The sequence below is a fragment of the Furipterus horrens genome, unplaced genomic scaffold, assembly GCF_987537825.1.
Source record: "Furipterus horrens unplaced genomic scaffold, mFurHor1.1.pri manual_scaffold_7, whole genome shotgun sequence".
NCBI classification, from domain to species: domain Eukaryota; kingdom Metazoa; phylum Chordata; class Mammalia; order Chiroptera; family Furipteridae; genus Furipterus; species Furipterus horrens.
In genome coordinates this window covers 119,611,285-119,631,690 of record NW_028327177.1, presented here as the reverse complement: position 1 = coordinate 119,631,690, position 20,406 = coordinate 119,611,285, and the positions used below count along the sequence as shown (strand labels likewise).

Genomic DNA, 20,406 nt, shown 5'->3' with positions numbered 1-20,406 from the left:
AGAATGAAGATGCATTTAACCTTTTCAGGAGTGCAATGCCTGGTTTGTTGATATATGTAAGAATTCTTTTTTTAAAGAGGGATACCTACATCTAAGATTCTGAGTTAGGCATAAAATAATATGTTGATATAAATTAGTCCAAAAGAAGTAGTTAGATACTGACATGGAAAGAACTTCAGTATAGTTTAGGGAATGTGCTGTAGTGATACAAATTCAGGATTTGGACGTAGCAAAATGGTTTGCCAATTTAAGTCAAAGATAAATCCTCATTTTCTTATGGAAACAAATTCTTCTTTTTCAGATACTTAGGGCAATAATTCCTAACCCTATTCTATGGTTTTACCTCCTCCATGTCTTCAGTCAGACGTTTCTTGATCAGTGAGGCCCACCCTAGAGACATTTGAAATTGAAATATTCATCCACATTTCACATTCCCTTTACCTTGACTTCTTTTTTTCACTCTTTTCAGAGCACTTCTATTTAACTTACACACTGTGTTTGTTGCTTAGTCTGTCTCCTCTGAAAGAATATAAGCTCCCCTGAGAGAGATATTTTTGTTTCATTTGGTATCTGGTGAGCACACAACAGCTATTAGTTGACTTTCAGTGAATTTGTGTAATCCTGGAAAAGTAAAAAAATATGTGCAATAAAACCCACTTTTCCAATGTATAGAAGTTGAACTGAAGTATTATTTGGCATCAATTCATGGTATACATTTCAAGCAATTCTTAAATTATACTACAATATACAGAATGTTGTTTTCAAATATATTTTACTAATATAAACATGTCTGAGACTTCTGTCCATCACAATGCAGAAATTCTTTTGTTTGCCAGGTTACAGACTTAGAGATATACATCTATGGGGAAACTTGTTTTCATAAGAATCTTAACAAAACACGTAAGTCTGACAAAACTGGGTTCATTTTTACATTCAAAATACTAAATCTGAAAGTTTTGCCTTAAATTTGGTATTAGAAAAGTTTTGAAAGAAAACTTAAATGCATTTTCTCAATACATTGTCATATACCCATTTTTTGATCTAATTCATCTGCATTCCTGATCTTCTGCTTCTATACTTCACTCATCTATTTAAATTTCAACACTGGCTCCACATCTGCCTTGCCAGGATGACCTCAGTGCTCCATCATACATTGGACATGAGTAGAGCGAGTACTTTTATTACTTTGATTACTACACTTTTATTAAACTTTCCCAGTTTCTATCTTTCTAGTCAGAGAAGTAAGACCTTGTGTGTAAATTCTACTATAGTAAGAAGAATTTCTTTCTTTTTTCTTTTTTTAATCCTCACTCAAGAACATTTTTCACTGTTAGAGAGAGAGAGAGAGAGAGAGAGAGAGAGGTGAGATCAACCGACAACCTGGGTATTTGCCCTGACTGGGGATTGAACTCACAACCTTTCTGTCTATGAAACGAAACTCCAACCTACTGAGCCACACACCAGCCAGGGCAGTAATTGGATTAGTCTTGACCTAAAACTGCCCCTGGTTTTCCAGGAAACATTGTCTTCTTTAATTACCAATTGCATTTTTGGGAAGGAACTTCAGAGTCAGTCCATCATGGAGTTTAGGAATGAATAGTCTCACCCACTCAATAGCATATCTGTCCACTTGAATTCACAATTTGGAAGTGATCATGATTACTTTCTACCAATATTCAAGAACCCACCCAATCCTAATATAGCTTCATCTTCTAGTAGCTGCCTAATCTATCCATTATACATGAAATATGTGATCTTAATAATCCATATGGCAAAAAAAAAACAGTGAAATTATATAAATTTATTGAGGGTACTCTTTCTGACTCCAGTTTGGATAAGAAAACAAAACAAAACAAAATATAAAAAAGGAGAACACTGTGTTTGTTGGTTAATGGTATAGCACTTGACATAGGATCTCATCCTGTTTTTGAATGAAAGTGCATACAGGTAGGGTTTAGATAATGTGATTCACCCCCCTCTTCCTGTTTCTGATGTCATTGCAAAAGTCCAGGTCATAATGATTCTTCTGGATTATAGCAATCAACTCCCAAATGATTTCCCCTTTCCAATTTTGCCTTTTTTCTTTTCGTCCCCCATAGCATTAACAACTTTCCTAAACTCTTTTAATTTCCTGCTACATTCCTATTGCTTATTTTTTTTAAAACCCAAACTCCTTAAGAAAGTATTGTCTAGAAAAAAGACCTTAATAATGTGGCCCCAACTGCTTGTTCTGATGACTCCTCTCTCCACTGTCTCCTAGCTTTCCCTGTGTGGCTTAGAGGAGAACACTTGTGTCAGAATGTTTAGGATGTCCCCTTGTTTGGGAGCTCTATGTGTCTGCTTTGTCCATCCAGCGACTAACATGAACCTGACACATACTAGACACCAAAAGACCAGTTCCAGATTCAAGATGGTGGATGAAAACTTTCAACCTCCCTCCATTCCAAATCACAGTGAAAAAAATAAAGGTAAAAATAGGTCCTTGGCACCACTGGAAACACAGAAAGAGGACAAACAGCAATGAGCTCAGTCAGGAACTTGAGAAAGATATAATCAGAGTATATAAAATCCAATATAGCTGAGAAATTTGTGTTAAATATATGTTAAAAAAAAAGTTCTTATAAATTTTTATAATTTGGTTTTTGGTTCTTTTCGGTTTTCTTTTTTTTTTAGATTAGATACAACTCATAAACAAATTAGTGACCTGGACGATCAAGCCAAGCATTCTCTCATAACGCACTGAAAGGACCAAGATGTGAAATGTGTGAGGAAACCATTAAGGAAAATAAAGAACAGATTCAGAAATTTTAATTCCTATTTCATAGGAATTTCAGTAAAAGGGAATGAAAAAGATGCAACGTTGAATAATTAAAAAATAATACAAGAAAATGCCCCTGAGCTACAAAGAAAAGATACAAATCTTTTGTTTGAAAGGACCATCAACTGCCAAGCTGGAATGTTCTGAACTTAGTAAAAATTCAGCTTCAAAGATAAGAAGAAAATCATAAAAACTGAAATCACAGAAATATGAACAGTGTTTCCTTCAGCTTCAAAGGAATGAAGTTAGTATGAAAATGCAGATGTATCATCTGCACATCTGGATGCTAGAATAAAAAATTTTTTCTCAGGTTCTGGGATTAAATTATTTTGAAACTATAATTCTATAGTCAACAAAATTAACCATCAAATAAGGAGGAAAAGAAAAACATTTACAGACATCAGAAGTCTCAGACAGCTTAAAATCCACAAACTTTTTCTATAAGAATTACTCAGTGCAATAAACCAAACAAATTATATATATATGGTATATCATAAAGAGAAACACACAGGATAAAAGAAAAAGCAAAAAATAAAGTAGTTAAACTTTTGATTTAGTTTAAATGATCATTATTTCTAAGACATTTTTTAAATTTCTGTAATTTTATGCCCTAGAAATTCCCACATTCCTAAGTAAAATAACAACAAAGCAACTATTTTAAAATAGCAAATGGAAAACATAAAATAAGAGAATTGGGTATTATATATTTCTTTACACTACTATTCTGATCAATCTAGAAATCTAGATTCTAGAACCCTAGATTCTAGATTCTTGTGAGTTCACAATCATGGCTGGTCAAATAAATTTTATCTATATCTCCTCTAACCTCTAACTGAAATTGAGTATGACTTTCAATTACGACTGTTGGCAATAAACATAATGGTTTTAGCAATACCTGTGACTTTCATAGGTGCAAATCACAGAAATGTTTAAATTACTTTTCAGTTGGTGCAGGTATGTGAAAACATCATTGTGTTAGTCATTAGTTCAGCCTGTACATTGCACACAATCTCCAAGTTTCTACTTACAGATGATCCTGCAGATGACCACTCCACCCCTCAGGCATTCTCACATTGGTGGCTCCACCACTCATTTTACTCTCTAATATTTTTATTTACCTATGTCATCAATACTTGAAAAAAAGTGAGCTTTCCTCCTTACTTGTTAGTGTTGTGAAACTGGACAGTTTAAGTGAGAATTTTTAACTCTCCATAAGTCAGCATGGTGTTTTGCAATACAGACAACTGAGTGAGCTACAAGTATAAGCTTTGCAAGTTCAAACAAATCACATGATTCAGATAACCATTGAAGTATTATTTAAAGTAACTTATTAGTATTCAAAGATGGTGCAGTGATACAGGCCACGCATGTTACAAGTTCTGAGCAGCAGAGGTTCGTTTTTTTTTTTGTTTTTTGTTTGTTTTTTTTTTGCTTTCAATACTTTTTTTTAACCTTTTTTAAAAATATGCCTTATTGTTTATGCTATTACAGTTGTCCCAATTTATTTTCCCTTTGTTCCCCTCCACCCAGTGACCCCCCTCCCTCCAGTTGTCCCACCCCCTTAGTCATTGCCCATTGGTTGTGCATATAGTTCTTCTCAACATCTTCCTGTCTACCCCACTCCCTCCCACTATGCTTCTTAATTCCTGCACCATCTCCCTCCCTTTCCCCCCTTCCCCCTCCCTGCTGACCTCCCCCCAATATGTTCCCAATATCTATAATTCTTTTCCCACTCTCGTAGCTTACTTAGTCTGCCTTTGTTTCAATTCCTAGCTTCTGTTGTTGGTTGTTGTGATACAGTTTTCATTTTATTTTATTTTATTTTTTTGGAATGCAACAGCTTTATTGAAAGAAAGTGCAACTAACTGTGTTGAAAGCTTAAAAGGGGAAACTTAGAAACCTCCCCTCAAGCGCAGGACCAGGTGCAGAGTGGACTCCTTCTGGATGTTGTAGTCGGACAGGGTGCGCCCATCTTCCAGCTGTTTCCTGGCAAAGATCAGCCTCTGCTGGTCAGGAGGAATGCCCTCATTGTCTTGGATCTTGGCCTTGACATTCTCTATGGTGTCACTGGGCTTGACCTCTAGGGTGATGGTCTTGCCAGTCAAGGTCTTCATGAAGATCTGCATTGTCAAGTGACAGTGGTACAGATGCGCACAGAAGAACTGCGAGTGATCTGGGTCAGCAAGCAATTCCAGTTTTCATTTTAATGTTCATAGTTTTGATCCTTCTTCTCCTAAACAAGTCTCTTTAACATCTCATATAACAGTGCTTTGGATCTGATTAACTCCTTCAGTTTGAATTTGTCCTGGAAACACGTTCTCTGCCCTTCTAGTCTGAATGACATCTTCACTGGATAGAGTAATCTTGGTTGTAGGTTTTTGCTTTTCAATACTTTGAATATTTCTTTCCAGCCCCTTCTTGCCTGCAGAGTTTCCTTTGAGAAATCAGCTGATAGTCTTTTTGGGACCCCTTTGTATGTAATTCTCTTCTTCTCTCTTGCTGCATTTAAAATTCTCTCTTTATCTTTAATTTTTGACATTTTGATTATAATGTATCTTGGTGTGGTTCTCCCTGGGTCCAGTTTTTTTTTTTTTTTTTGGAATTCTCTGTGCTTCCTGGACCTGTGAGTCTATTTCCTTCCCCAGGTTAGGGAAGTTCTGCTTCATTATTTTTTCACATAATTTTTCAATTTCTAGTTCTTCTTCTTCACCTTCTGGCTGGCCCACTTATAGCTGTCTGATAAATTTCTGGGCCTCTCCTCATTTTCCTCACTTCTTGTTTCCTCTTTCTTCACTGGTTGACTGTTTGTTCCTTCCCTATGTTCTGATTTGTTGATTTGATCCCTGGTTTTCTCTCCCTCACCACTTGTTTTGTATGTGTTTTTGTTTGTTTCAGCAGGACTAGCCTTCATTCCTTCCCCATCTTGTTTAGGATCTGCTGTCATGTCTGTAAGCATTCTTATAACCAAAGCTCTGAACTGAGCCTCAGAAAGATTTCCTACCTGCTGCTTCCTTAGATTAGATATTTGCTGTCTGGTCAGCTGTGTCACTGGGATCTCTATCATGATCTGTGACATCCTGACCATTTTGTGCTTACCTTTGCTTCCTGGGCAGGGCTGTCACACCTCCTACACTGTAGGAGGGTGGAGCCCCGTGCACTCATCACAACCGGGCAACTCGTCTCACCACTCTGTGACATTTTCTGCAGTGGTGGGGGTCCAAGATGAATTCCTGCTGTTCACTCTCCGCTGAGAGACCGGGAGCCTCCTCCTCCATCCCCAACCACTCTGGGCTCACAGTCCAAGACAACAGAGGTCTCCCTTCCCCCGCTTTGGAATCACAAGCTGACAGGTCTGGTCTGCAGCCAGGGGTGCTCCCCGGGTACTTCTTGCCTCCCCCTAAATACGGTGTCTATGCTTACCACTGTCCTGCCTCCATTGCTGCTGCTGCTGCAGACAGCACAGCTTGAACTCTCCTCCCCGACTTCACCCCTCCTACCTGTCCGGACGAGCCCCACTTGTTTATAACTTCATACGTTTGACTTCCATTTATTTTCTGGAACTTCTGGTTATTTATGGTTTTGCGGTAGTTGTACTCCTTCTTAGTTGTGGAGGGAGACAGAGCATGTCATTCTAGGCCTCCACCTTGGCTGGAAGTCCAGAGGTTCTTTTCTTTACTTTGTTTCCTCTAATTCTCATTTTGCATAGGTAAAGGCAAGCACATACAATATGTTATACAAGCAAGTTTTGTACATTTCTTATTCCACAAGAATACTAAGCATATTAAAAGTAACATTGTGAGAACACCATAATAGAATCAGGAAAATACACACACACACACACACACACACACACACACACACACACACACATTATGTGCAGGGAAACATGGGAAGCTAAGAGACTCCACTCAAATTCCAGGAAGGATTTTTTTTTTTAAATGACTGTAAAAAGTGGCTTAGAGACTTCATCAATTGCCAAAAGGTCCAAGCACCTTTTTTTAAGGAAAGAATTCCTGATATAGATCAAGATGTTTTCTAAGATAAAAATTGCCAACAGTAACTCAAGAAGTGGAAATAATGGGATAGACCAATAATTATAAGGAAGATGGAAAGAGAATCAAAGATTTACACACACATACACATACCTCATCACCCTTACCACTATCAAAGACCTGTGACAAAACTGCTGCTACCAAACTTTTAAGGAATAGATTATTTCTTTATTTAAATTCTTAAATACTTAGGAAATGAAGAGAAAAAAAAAAAAAAACAGAAAGTTCCCCAATTCATTTTACAAATCAAGGAAAATAACCCTGATATCAAGACAAAGAAAAATATGTATATACAAGAAAACCATTAAAACAATACTACTTATAAGTATGTAGAAAATTCCTAAATGAAATAATAACAAAGTAAATTTTGTCTGGTGTAGCAGAAGGAAGGAGAGAAAAGATATGCAATTGAGAAGGTTTGTAAATTGGTATATGGAAACTGAAGCTTCAATTTTCTCAAAGTTAGGGGGCACCTTTAACCTCTGAGAAGAAGGCTATTAATTGGGAGAACACAACATTTGAAGGTAATGGAGGCAGTTTAAAGTAATTGTGGCAGACAGTGGGATTATTAGGATTGCTAGGTAGTGTTGAGCATCTATTTGAGATAGAATATTGCTGCCTTCTAGCAAAATTTTCTTTAGTGGAGCTTTTCTGCTTGGTTACAGGACATTGAGAGCTGTGATTTTGAAGATAGGGGCCAAAAAAGAGGAAGAGTCTAATAAAATAATAACTAAGTTTAAAAAGATGAAAAATAAAGAGCAGAGGAAGTCAGTCAATAGTCTAGAGATCCTCCTGATGGAACACAATGGTAAGGTTTAGAGTAACTGATAACAAGGATTATTGCATATTTTATTATGGAGTACTATGTAACAATTAAAAAGAATAAAATAGGTATACATGCAATTAAATGTAAAGCTCCCCAATACAGACTGTTGAATACTTTGAATAAAACCAAGACGTGTGTGTGTGTGTGTGAGTGTGTGTGTGTGCTCTACCAAATGATGCAACTGAGGAGAGTAAGACCTACAATCATTTACTTGTTTTTATTTGACGTTTTTATCATTTGAATGGGCTACACTTAATAAACATTTTAATTTAAAAAATATTTTAAAAATAAAGCTATTTCCATGTTGGAGAAAATGGTGTGCATAACTTCTTCATGCAGAGATACTGCTGTAAACTTTCCTATTGGTTTTCATCCAATATTTTAAATGGTAATATCATTTTTATTTTTTTTACAAAAGGGAATCACATTGTGCATACTGTTTTTAATCAGGTTTTTTTAACTTTTTCTACGGCATTAAATATTTCTCTAGTATCATTTTTAGTGGCTAAACAAAGCCTTGTTGTTAAATATTTATGTTTTATTCACCTCTTGTTTCCACCATAACACTTCCATAAAAACCTCGTAGCTATAATTTTGCAAACATCTATGACTTTTTCTTCGTGTGAAGTCCCCAAAGTAAAAATGCTGGTTTAAAGACTTCATGCAAAATTATGAGTCATTCAACAGAAATGGCCATACTGCCTTCCAGAAAGATTTTTAAAATTTACACTCTCACCTACATCATATCACAGTGCTCCTTTCATGTTTTAAATCTATTTTTTAAATATCAGTTTCTTAAATCTAGATTTATCATGAAATTAACTATTTTTCCATCCTAATTCTATATTAATTTATTTTCAAAATCAAATAGCATAGTGATAATGACTTGAAAGCAGTTTTATTCTATGGGATACAAAAATCAGGACAATATTTATGTACCTCTTACAGACCTTGTCCCTAAGCTTCCCTTCTTTACCAATCAGTTACATGAAAAGATTGAAAAATAGGTTTTGAGAGTCTGCTTCTAACTGCCTCCAATGAGTAAAATTAAAATTTAAACATAACTTTAAAAACTGTGCATTGGACCTTTGTGCCATTGGAGAAGGTCAAGTTCAAGCCCCTTATTTGAAAAGACCTCTCCCTGAGAGATCACAAAAGGAAGTCTATTAACATTACATCTTCCTCTTTCCTTTTCCTCATTGTCCATTCTAAAACAAAACTAATACTGACTGAAAGCTAAGATTGCTGAAAATAGTCATGGCTTATGCTATCTTGATATGGTATCAAAATTGAGTATGATCCCACTGAAATCACTGGACATGGTTACTAGTGGAAAATCTTGATGAATTCTCCATCTAACAAAGCCTAGCTATTTTGTTTTCTAAACAATACTGGAAAGACCTATTACATACTTCTACTTGGGCATTTTGTGTTTTTATTTTCAAACAAGAAATTCAGAGTTTGGTATGCTTGAAGTTTGGTTACTAAACATTCTGTTATTCCTATAAAAGACAGTGGTAAGTTTTCAAACAGGAATACTGTTTGAAATGCTTCAACAGTCAACTTCAAGACAGTGAAATGGTCCAAAATTTAAAAATGATTTCTTTTGGAAAGGAAAGAAGATATTTGCTTGCTGTTGCTATAGTGCTGTATACATGCAAATAAAATAACAATCTACTGAGAAAAAGATGAAGTTGATGAGTGCAAATGACTTTATGGTGCAGACAAAGCCATATTCAAATTAATTATAATGACAGTAACTTTTATTGTTCATTCTCATATAAAAATTGCAAAAATATAACAATGCTGAAAAAAGAGTAGTTGAGGGAGATCAAAGAAGATCAAAAACAATTGAAACCTCTGGTGTCTGAACAGTTATCAAAGGCAATCATACAGCTCTCAAGACATCCAATACTTATTTATTTCATTAAAATGCATATAGGTGAAGCCAAAAGAGAAAAAAAAAGAAAAAGATATCACAGTACAACACTATTTTTCTCCGTAATTTCACCCAGGCTCTTTTCAGACATGTGAAGGCCTGCATATATTATTTACAAAATAATTACAAACCTTAAAAATTAAACTTTGGATTTATCTACTACTTACCTAGCCACTGACCTTTTCCTTTTCTTTCATTACCAAGCTTCAATTATAAAAGGTCCATATTAGCCACGTCCATTTCATTTATTCCCAGCCCAGCTTTTTGTAATATATCAACTCTATCAAAATATTAAGTTGGTAGTTTCAGTTGAGTTACCACATTAGAGTAATGCCCTTTGAAAAAGGAGGTGCTAGGCCATAAAAAAATTTACTAAAGAAGTGTGCTGAAAGCTGGTCACAAATTTCTTGGAACCCCTCACCCACCTCAGGGTTATAATGGGTCACGTTTGGGAGACGAAAGAGGAAATTGTGAAGGAGATAACTTTAAAGAGAATTGCTCTTGAGTCCAGGCCACAAGGAGAGAGGGAGACACCACTGCTACCCCTTTCCCCAAACCTAATGAGAGGGAGGGGCTTCAATGAGACCCCTTAGTCTGCTACTTGACATGTGTTGCTTGCGGAAGGCCTTTGCTTAACTAACGCCAATAAGAGAAAGGTTGGGCAGCAAGCACAGTAGGAGCGGGCATTGCTGTTCTGGGAGGTAATTGCACTTCTTTCTGATAACAGGTAAAAGGTGCTTAAATCCCAGAGGAGGTGAGGCAAACTGAAATAAAAATCCTTCTCAAGAGGACCCCAGAGAGAGAGAGAGTCTGCAGGGAGCATGGGGTGCCAGAGAACCTGAGGCTGCAGGGGGTGTGGCTGCCAAAAGAGACCACATCAAGGGAGTTTCAGTCAGACAGGCCCAGCAGAGGAAACTCTGAAGAACCTAACAAAGTGTCTGTGAGAGAAAGTGTCAGCTGTAAATAAATGTCTGTCAGGCACAGAGTATCAGCATCTTAAAATGGTCCCTGTTCAGTGAGTTTTCTGCTTCTCTTTCTCCTTCTGCCTCTCTTCTCCAGCCCTTGGTGGGTCCCACACTGCAATTAGCAAGCTGGAGGAAGAGGGGAGAAGGAAGGTACCTTTAAGTCAGGTTGGATCCATATCAGAACTGGATACTCTGATTTTGGATAGGAGATTGTGGCTCAAAGTGTCCAGAGGACTTTGGGGTGTATGAGAAGAACCAGAAGGGTCAATGAGCCTCTCCAGGTTTTCAACCAGGAGCGAGGAAAGGCTACCACCTGAGTAGGTTTAAAGGGTATGTGAGAAACAAACATAAATTGATTATTGTAGTTTCATCCCATGATTCCTGAGTGCTCTATTGCTCATTGAGAAAATTTCCTCAAGAATTGCCAATGATCTTAAAAAGGTAATGGAATATAGTGGGAGTGTATTCATGAGACCTGAAACTGAATTCTAAATTCACAGCTTAAGAGCTGAGTCGTCTTGGTTAACTCATCTGACCTCTCTGAACCTCATTTTTTAATCTATAAATTTAATGTCTAAAACATTTTTCTTTTCTTAATGCTTCTTGTCTTGGTTTGGGTTCTCCAGAAACAGATTATGAGACAAGGATCCTAGGAGGTTATCCCAGGAAACTCCATAGAGACACAAGAAAATGAGACAGAAAAGGAAGCCAATCAAGTGTGTGTTACCAAGCCAGTTACCACTGTGGACAACAGTTCAATCCCTCTGCCGGAGCCAGAGGGACTGTGTAGCCCAGCACTGTCCAACAGAAATGCAACGAAAGGCAAACCAGTAGCTTTACATTTTCTAGCAGCCACATTAAAAAAGATAAAAAGAAACAGGTGATGTTAATTTCAATAACTTTTCAACCCACTAAATCCAAAATGTTATATTTCATATGTGAAAATTATCTATAAGATATTTAAAATTTTTTTTGACTAGGTCTTCAAAATCAGGTGGATTTTTTATACTTATGGGACAATTCAATTCGGGAACTAAACTATCATCTTTAAATGTGTTTTTAGATTATGTAACATTTCCAGTTGGAAAAGTAGATTTGTATAGTGAGGTTTTTCCAGGTTTGATTGAAGGTTTTCCAATAACTGAAAAGTATCCTTTTTAAGTTCATTAAAATCAAATCAAGTTGAAAATTCAGTTCCTCGATCATGCTAGCTACCTTCTGTATGCGCAATGGCCACATGTAGCTAGTGGCAACAGCACCGGACAGCATGGATGTTAAATATGCCTCGGAGTTATTCTACCTGAGAAGCAAAGAAGCTGAGGCCTTTCCCACCTCATGGGCCATCATTGGTTAATGGCTGTTTCTGGGGCTGTTGACAGCTGTGCTTAGGACCGGACTGCGCTTGCTCACCACCAGAACAAAGCTTCCTGCAGAGAGGCACAGGTGTTCACAGTAAGAAGCCTTCTGCATGTAGACGTGAACGCCAAGGGGATGTGGGCAGAGCTCTGATGGTGTCTGCTGCACTAGAAAACCTCCATTTTGTCATACATGGTCATTTTTATCAAGTCTCTTTCTGATGTCTTGGACAAATGTGACAAATCAATTCTTTGTTTCCAGTGTCTCTCACAGGCAGCTCTTCTCTTCTACTGCCACTGATGGTGTTCCATGTGCCAGAGGCCCTGCTTTACCTAGCATAGAGTGCCACATTCTCAGCAATTCCTTTATAGCATATGTGCAGTAATTCAGGCATGAAGGTGGATGCTGCATGTTTTGGGAGCTATGGTATATATTATGTGGCTATCCCCATCCTAGTTTCTAGAACCAGATCTGATCTTAGGTAGAAATAATTTAAGATCTAACTTAATACACTAGAACTTGACACTTCAATATTGCTACACCTCATTCTGCTAAAAGCTTGATCCTGAGAAACTTTTACCCATAAGACTCATTCAAATTTGATAGTTTGAATGTTTGATTTCCCGGGTTCTTCCCATGAGCCCCAGCTTAGCTAATGTCTCTATTTCCTAACCTCCAACAGAATGCAGTCCAGCCAGCTGACTTCCCCGGTGACTCTGCTGTACCTGCTTGCCCTGTGGGCCTCTGAATGCCTTGTGATTTTGTGTCCTTGCCCTTTACTCCTCAGTGCTCTTTGGCCTGTGTTACCCAATGCTCTCTGGGTTGTGTGAGGCTAAACTCTCTGGAAACTATGTTCTGTGGGCCAGACTGAATCTCCTCTCTTTTTCTCCTTCCTGGCCTGTGCTGCCTAGCTGGCAGGATCTTATTCCAGGTTCCTGCCTCTACCACCCGATTCCGTAACATTGCACTTAACCAGGTCACATAATATCACAGCCCCCAAATAGGACAGCATCTGCCTGCAAGCCTAAATATTAACTATTTTCATTCCTCTTTCTTTCTAATCTATTCTGCACCATGATATCAGATTCATTTCTTAAAATTCTGTGCATGACATGTTAACATTTGCTAAAGAAAATCCATAACTATCCTAGATAGAATCAGATGTTGGGGAAACAAAAGTATATAACAACGTTCCTGACTTACGTAGTTTTCAGGCAAATTTGAGAGGCAAGATTCATATGTATGACAGAATTAGGAAATAGTGTAGAACAGGGATTGGCAAACTTCATCTGTTTTAATGGTCAGAAAGTTAACAATTCAGTTCAGGCATTGTGGGCTCTATGTTCTTTGTTGCAACTACTCAACTACATCTTTGTATCATGAAAGCAGCTACAGACAATACATAAATGAAAGGGCGTGGTTGTGTCCCAATACGAATTTATTGGGACACTGAAGGGGAGACTAAAATTTGCATTGCATAACTTTTTCCATGGTGTGAAATATTCATCTTTGGGTTTTTTCCTCAACCATTGTTAGCTAGCAAACCATATAAAAGCAGGCAGTGGGCAGAGTGTATTTATCTGTCATAGTTTCCCAATCCGTGGTATAGAACATAATTCAGTTTTTAGCTGGGTAGTTCAGTTCCAATGATATAAAATTTTAAGGAAGAGAGAGGATCACTGAGATTTCCTTATAGAAAAGTCAAAACAAATGGAAGCTAGGAGATAGTAAAATAATTTAGATGATGAATAAAAGAAAGAAGGTATTTCCACTCTGCAATGCATAATCCAAGTGAAATGAGTTGACTGTGGTACTAAATTACAAAGTGAATGCGGATTTCATTGATTTTCTTCTAATGTCCTTTTTCTGTCCAAGGTCCAACCCAGCATTCACATGGTATTTAGTTGTGTCGTTTTAGTCTCCTCCAATCTGTGAAAGTTTTTTAGTTCATCATTGTCTTTCCTGACCTTGACACTCTCAATGAGGACTGGTCAGATATTTTGTAAAATGTTCTTCAATTTTAATTTAGTGGTTTCTCATGATCAGATCGAGGTTATGCATAAATAGGGATGATATCACAGAAGTTAGGGGCCCTTCTTAGTGCCTGATATCAAGGGCACATGTGTTACACTGATGATGTTCACCTTGTAGTTAAGGTGGTATCTACTATATTTTAAGGTTACTCTTTTCCCTGTGTAAATAATAAATATTTTGTAACTGATATTTGGAGGCTATGCAAATATCCATTTTTCTTCTTTAACTATTGCCCACTAATTTTAGCATTCATAGGTGAAACTCACCTACAGTAAATTTTACTAATGCTCTAATGACAATTTGCTATTTCCTTATTTCATTTTATAAGCCCTGGCTGGTTTGGCTCAGTGGATTGAGCGTCGGCCTGCGAGCTAAGTGTCGCTGGTTCGATCTTCCAGTCAGGGCACATCAGAGAAGGAAAACTCTGACTCCAAAAAACCTCCGCTGCCTTGCGGCATACCTCTTCAGGGGAAAGGCTAAGGGAGTAAACCCCGACAGAAAATCCGGAGCCGGAGTCCCTAAGGCGGTTTGACGTTGTAGTCAACACCGGCAACTCCTGCGGCGCACCTGAAGCCAAGCTGTATTGACTCCGTCTTTCCCTTGGACCCTTCAGCTGCGAAGAGAGGGGGGGTCTGCTGCATGGGCAACAGCAGACCCTCCATATCACCCTGCCCAGGCTCTGTAGCTTCAGCTTCACTGGAGAGAACACTCCAGCGTCATCGTAAGATGTCGATTCAATACGGGAGGAGACAGATACCGTGTCACTCCCGAGTTGGACTGCACAGCCATTCTCGGCGGTGCAGATAGACTCTTAAGAAGCTACACCATCATCTCTCGAGACGGACGGCTGCCGCCGCCGACGATTTCATTTTATATTTATAATTGGAATTCTTCTATAAGGAGAGGTTGTCCTTTCTTCACCACTCATTTATTGATTTAATCATTTATTGATTTAATCATTTATTTATGTCAGTCTATACTTCTAAGTATTTATTTTGTTTCATAATCCAATATTTTATTTTGTTGCTGAAATGTTTCCAGCTTTGCCCATTGTGAGCTCTTTCAGGTTGGCTCCTGTGTCCTTTCAACACAATTCATTCTTGTCTCCTTATTTCATGGAACTAAGATCCTCCAGGCTTATCTACTATCTCTGCCCCAGCCTTTGAATTAATCACTTCTCCAAGGACTTTTATAGATGTTTTAAACCATAGAGGTGAGATTAGAAACTTCTACTCTCATCTGCAGAAAGAGAAAAAAGTCAGGAAAGAAGCTAAGAAGAACTTGGAGAAGCTCAACATTCAAGGTTGAGAACAGAAGGGGTTGGGAGCTGGCTAAAGCAGACAGAGAAGGAACTGTCCACTCAGTGGGAGGAAACTAGTTTGATATCGGAGAAGCCAAGGAAAGACAGCCATCAGCTTTAAATTTAGGGTCCCCCATAAAGCCTCCTACCTATTCCCTGCCACCTTACCTCAATAGTCTCTCTTCGGAAACACAGGAATCTTTCAGCCAGATGTCCTTTTTGCCCTGGCCTACCCAAATCCCTGACTGAACACAGCTACAACTAACAAATTCAGCGTTATGAATTTTAGACATTTGTCCCTCTAACTGAAATGTTTTCCCCCACCTCTGACAGGCCCAAATCCCACTCAACTTTCTCAAGTCAGGGCAAGTCACATCTTTTCCTTGAACCTTTTCCCCAACTCTCAGCCTACATTTATCATTTGCTTTTTATAAATACCATGCATGGTTTTTATCCCTTCAGTTAATTTAGGGTTTGAATTATATTCTTTAATTTTTTTTTCTATTTCTTTCACATTTTTATCCCCCAACAATACTGTAGCTTCTTTAGGTCAGAGGTCATACCTCATACTCTGGTATGCTTAGTAGTTAGTAATATCTAAATACCTAATAGACATTTAATAAATGTATGTCAGTTTAACATTCATATCAACAGATCAACTACTATGTGAGTCATCAAAGAAATAGTTGAGCACTGGGAAGATTCCAGAAGCTATCTTATCTAAGCAGGAATTTTAAAAACTACTTCTTAAGATACAAAGTTAGGATAGCTGTGCAAATTGCTTATGGCTTTGATGGTATTCCAAGAAAACTTAACCCAGAGCCAGGGCAATACTTATTTCTCATCAGGAAATAATTCACCAGGATATTTATGGTTTATTTATTAATAAAGTAAATCACTATGATATTTTACACAACCCTTTCTAGCTTTGTTTTAACTATCTGATATATTTCCACTTTTAAAATCAACTCCCTTTTACAGAATTATAAACATATAAAGCTAAAGATTTTCAAAGGACAAAGGGGAGAGTATTAATAGAATTCATTAATTTTTTAATGAAGAAAATATTGATAAAAAGAAAATAATCTCATAATCCCAACACCCAGAAACAGATACCATCAATGTATTTTTTCAGCTTTATTAAGGTATAATTGACCCGTTAACACTTTATTGTATAACATACCATATGTATGAAGTCTTTCTGGAAAAAGTTCAACCATTGTTAATATAACGAGAAGGGTTTGTGCAATATCCATGTATCCTCGCGGTCAAGGAGAGAGGACTGGAATGTGCATGCATGAACAATGACAACTTTGCTCTACTAGTCAGTGGGAGCAGTGGAAACAGCTGAGTGAGCATGTGTACAGTGTGGCTGTGGCACTCAAAATGAGTGAGCGAGTAGAGCAATGAATCTGCATCACATTTTGCATTAAGCTTGAACACTCTTCCATGGAAACTACTGGGATGATTCAGAAGCCGCAGCTATGGGCAACTAATGATTGGCAACTTCATCACGACAATGCGCCTGCTCATGTGTCACATCTCATGCAGAATTTTTTAGCAAAACATGAAATCACCCAGCCCCTCTACAGCCCAGATTTGGTGCTCTGCAACTTCTGACTTCTCCCAAAACTAAAATTACCTTTTAAGGGAAGAGATTTCAGACCATCAATGAAATTCAGGAAAATGCAACAGGGCAGCTGATGGCGATTGGGAGAACTGTGTGAGGTCCCAAGGTGCCTACTTTGAAGGGGACTGAGGTATCATTGTCCTATGTACAATGTTCCTTGTATCTTCTTCAATAAATGTCTCTATTTTTGACATGGCATGGCTGGATATTTTCTGAACAGACTCTGTGTGTGTGTGTGTGTGTGTGTGTGTGTGTGTGTATGGTATGTTAGTCCGATTTTATACAAATTGTGTTCCTACTTTTTCACTTAATGTTTCATATTTCTCATCATTAAATATTTTCTACATTATTTCTTTGTGACAGTAAATGGGATTTTATAGATTAAATGTACTAAAATTTATTGAATTAATGTCTATTTTTGTACATTAGGGTGTTTTCAATTTTCCCCCAATAAGTGCCGTGCCACAGTGAATATTCTTATACTTAATTGTGAACATAAATTTTCTTACCATAAATTTCTAAAAGTGAGTATCTCTATATGAATTGCTATACACAGTTTAAGGTTTTTGTTTCTGTATTTTAAAGGTCATTGCCCAACTATTGTGCCAATTTACTACACATCAGTGGTAGTCAAAACAACTTTCAAACAATCATTTTTCATTTTTAAGGGAACCATGCTCATCTTTAGAGATAACAAAATAGAGCTACATTTTCTGTTGTTGTTGTTTTTTTAAACGAGAGTCTCCTTTTTCCTGCAACTTTGATCAGTTTTTAAATACTGTGCTTCCTGATATAAAAAATACAAAACAACACACATTATTTAGTGTGAGTTGCTAAGAAAGTACAAGGTCATTCAAAGATTTTAAAAAGTCCACAGGAACATAGCTGCAGCAAAATACCAAAACCAAAAACAAAATTCATTAAATAGTCTCCTATTTTAAAATATCTTGTCAAGAATAATTATTTTTTTAGTACATTCTTTTGCTTTCTTTGGTATCAATATATTTGACTGAAAGATAACATTTTGCACTTTTATTTCAGATTCACCAGCTTTTCTGCTAAAAAAGAATCAGGCTCAGCCAAAATTTATGTGTGCACAATCGAGAGATAATTGCCACATGTAAAATAAGTTTCCCAGTAAAAATCTAGTTATTAGTTATTTGAATGTGCTTGTTTGTACACTCACCTCTGCACAAAAAAATTTGAGATAAATAATATATTTTTTAAATGACACAGTAACAAGTTAAATAATATAATTAAAATTAAAAACAGATTAATAGGGCCAAGAAAATACATTAACATAACAGCTCTGTTTGAACTTCAAATTTGGTTTCATGAATTGTTATTTCCTGTTTGAGACATAAATCTTTGTGTTGTCAATACACATATTAGATTTACTTCATGCAAAACATTAAATGACAATTCAATAATTTCTAATTATTAATATTCATCTTAAGACAAAAATGAACACAAGTATTTAAAGAAGTAGCTGATACATACACTTTTTCATTTCTGTAGATAGAAATCAGAAGAGCAATGTAGGCTAAGTTTACTTTCAAACAATTGAACAGTTTTAGAAACAAGTCTCCTTTCCCCTTCAAAGATCTAAAAGGCAGAGGATAAAACCAACACACATTTTTTTCCTACTCACTTGACATCAATCAGGGGTGACTAAATCCTTACAAGTTTGCTTTAAATTGAGTAGTCCTTTAAGCTAATACTGTATTCTTGAAGATTCTTACGCTAATACTGTATTCTTAAAGTACAAAGCGATGAAGTTGGCATCTAGGAAAAAAGAAACGCTCTATTGATCCCCAAAGAGATATTTAAAAAGCCAAAAATTGCATAAGCAGTTTATTTGTCAGTGGCAATAGTGCAGGAAAATGCTATCAAAATAGGACTGTGCCCACCAGGATGCAGGGATCACACAGGATTTCATCTTGCTATTTGCAATATTACATATTTTTTTGCAAATTAATAATACATATCAGCAAGACAAGCAACATTGCTTCTTAAAGAAGTAGTGGGTAAAAGAACTGGTACATGATTAGCAAAGTCAGGTCTACTTTGGCCTAGTATATCACAATATTTATAAATCACATATAAGATCACCTGAGTATGTACAGGACTACTGAGCGAGACTCCTAGAAAGATGACTCACAGTTTAAATTCTATGAGGGTGGCTCCATAAATAAGTGTTCCACCTTGGAAGCTCCTGATAATGTGGGGGTAAAAGTAGACACATATACATGCATAACACTTTATGCTCTTTGTAATGTTCCAAATTCTAAAAATGTATGTTTTTCAACTGGCATGAGTTGTCTCTGTGATACAAGCAAATTACCTGTTTGTCTAGTTTAAATTTTGGAACAACTTTTTGTAGGTTAAGAGTATGCATTGAAAAAGTGATATACTTTTTTGGAAACCATGATCATTAGAAATTTTGGGAGGAGGGAAGAGATTCATTTAAATTAGCACTGTACAAGTCAGTAATTTTGAGAGCTTTAGTTCCTCCTTAAGAGAAAATATTGAATTTTTCCTCTCTAGTGAACGGATGCATGACTAGATAGAATGACTCTATTTGGGGCTTTAAATTAAATTTCAAAAACATCTTCAAACATCTTCACTCTTATCCAGTGGACTGCCTCTATAGTCCATCTTTCACATCATCTCAATGTGTACAATAATGTCGTATTTTGATTAATGTGATTTTTTCTTTGTTTAACTTTTTACCTTATTTCTGGTCTTACAGAAGTACTGTGTAATTCTTATGTGCATTTAAGCCTCTGGCCAGTAAGCACTTTCCTTATGCTTACTGTGCCGAGGGAAGAGGAAATACCTACGAAAGGGCCTTCCACTCAGAGACCAGCAGCAAGACAGTATCTAGGAACTCGTTAGAAAATCAGAATATTGGTCCCCACCCCAAACCTACTGAACTGGAATCTGCATTTTATTTCATTTTATTGAGTTTATTGGGGTGATATCAGTTCACAAAACCATACAGGTTTTGAGTGTACAACTCAATAATACATCATCTGCACACTGACCATCGCCCCAAACACAGTCTCTTTCAGTCCCCATACTCCTCCCCCTTTGCCCACCTCCACCTGTCCCTCCTCACCTGTCCCCCTGGCTGACACCACAGCTGTCTGTGTCTATGTGTTATATGTACAAGGTCTTTCCAGAAAGAATCAAGCCAAGACGTATGAAAAATAGAGACATTTTTTGAAAAAGATACAAGAGACATTGTACATAGGACAACAACACCTCAGTCCCTTCAAAGTAGGCACCTGGGGACCTCACACAGTTTTCCCAGTCGCCATCAGCTGCCCCATCATATTTTCCTGAATCTCATTGATGGTCTGAAATCTCTTTCCTTTCAAAGGCAATTTTAGTTTTGGGAAGAGCCAGAAGTCGCAAGGCGCCAAATAGGAGGGCTGAGTCACCTAGGTGATTTGATATTTCCCCATGATGTGATGCATGAGC

At 37.1% G+C, this 20,406-nt stretch overlaps 1 protein-coding gene across 1 annotated transcript; it reads right to left on the bottom strand.

Annotated features, from left to right (window-relative positions):
- Positions 1 to 4,690: 4,690 nt before the first annotated feature.
- On the bottom strand, positions 4,691 to 4,949 carry LOC150005155 (ubiquitin-like). The gene has a single exon (XM_090283011.1). The coding sequence runs from the start codon at positions 4,942 to 4,944 to the stop codon at positions 4,711 to 4,713; it is 234 nt and encodes a 77-aa protein (XP_090139137.1). The 5' UTR covers positions 4,945 to 4,949; the 3' UTR covers positions 4,691 to 4,710.
- Positions 4,950 to 20,406: the final 15,457 nt, after the last annotated feature.

What these genes read in the sequence shown, in the direction of transcription:
- LOC150005155 (XM_090283011.1), bottom strand. Translation starts at nt 4,944, where the DNA reads ATGCAGATCTTCATGAAGACCTTGACTGGCAAGACCATCACCCTAGAG.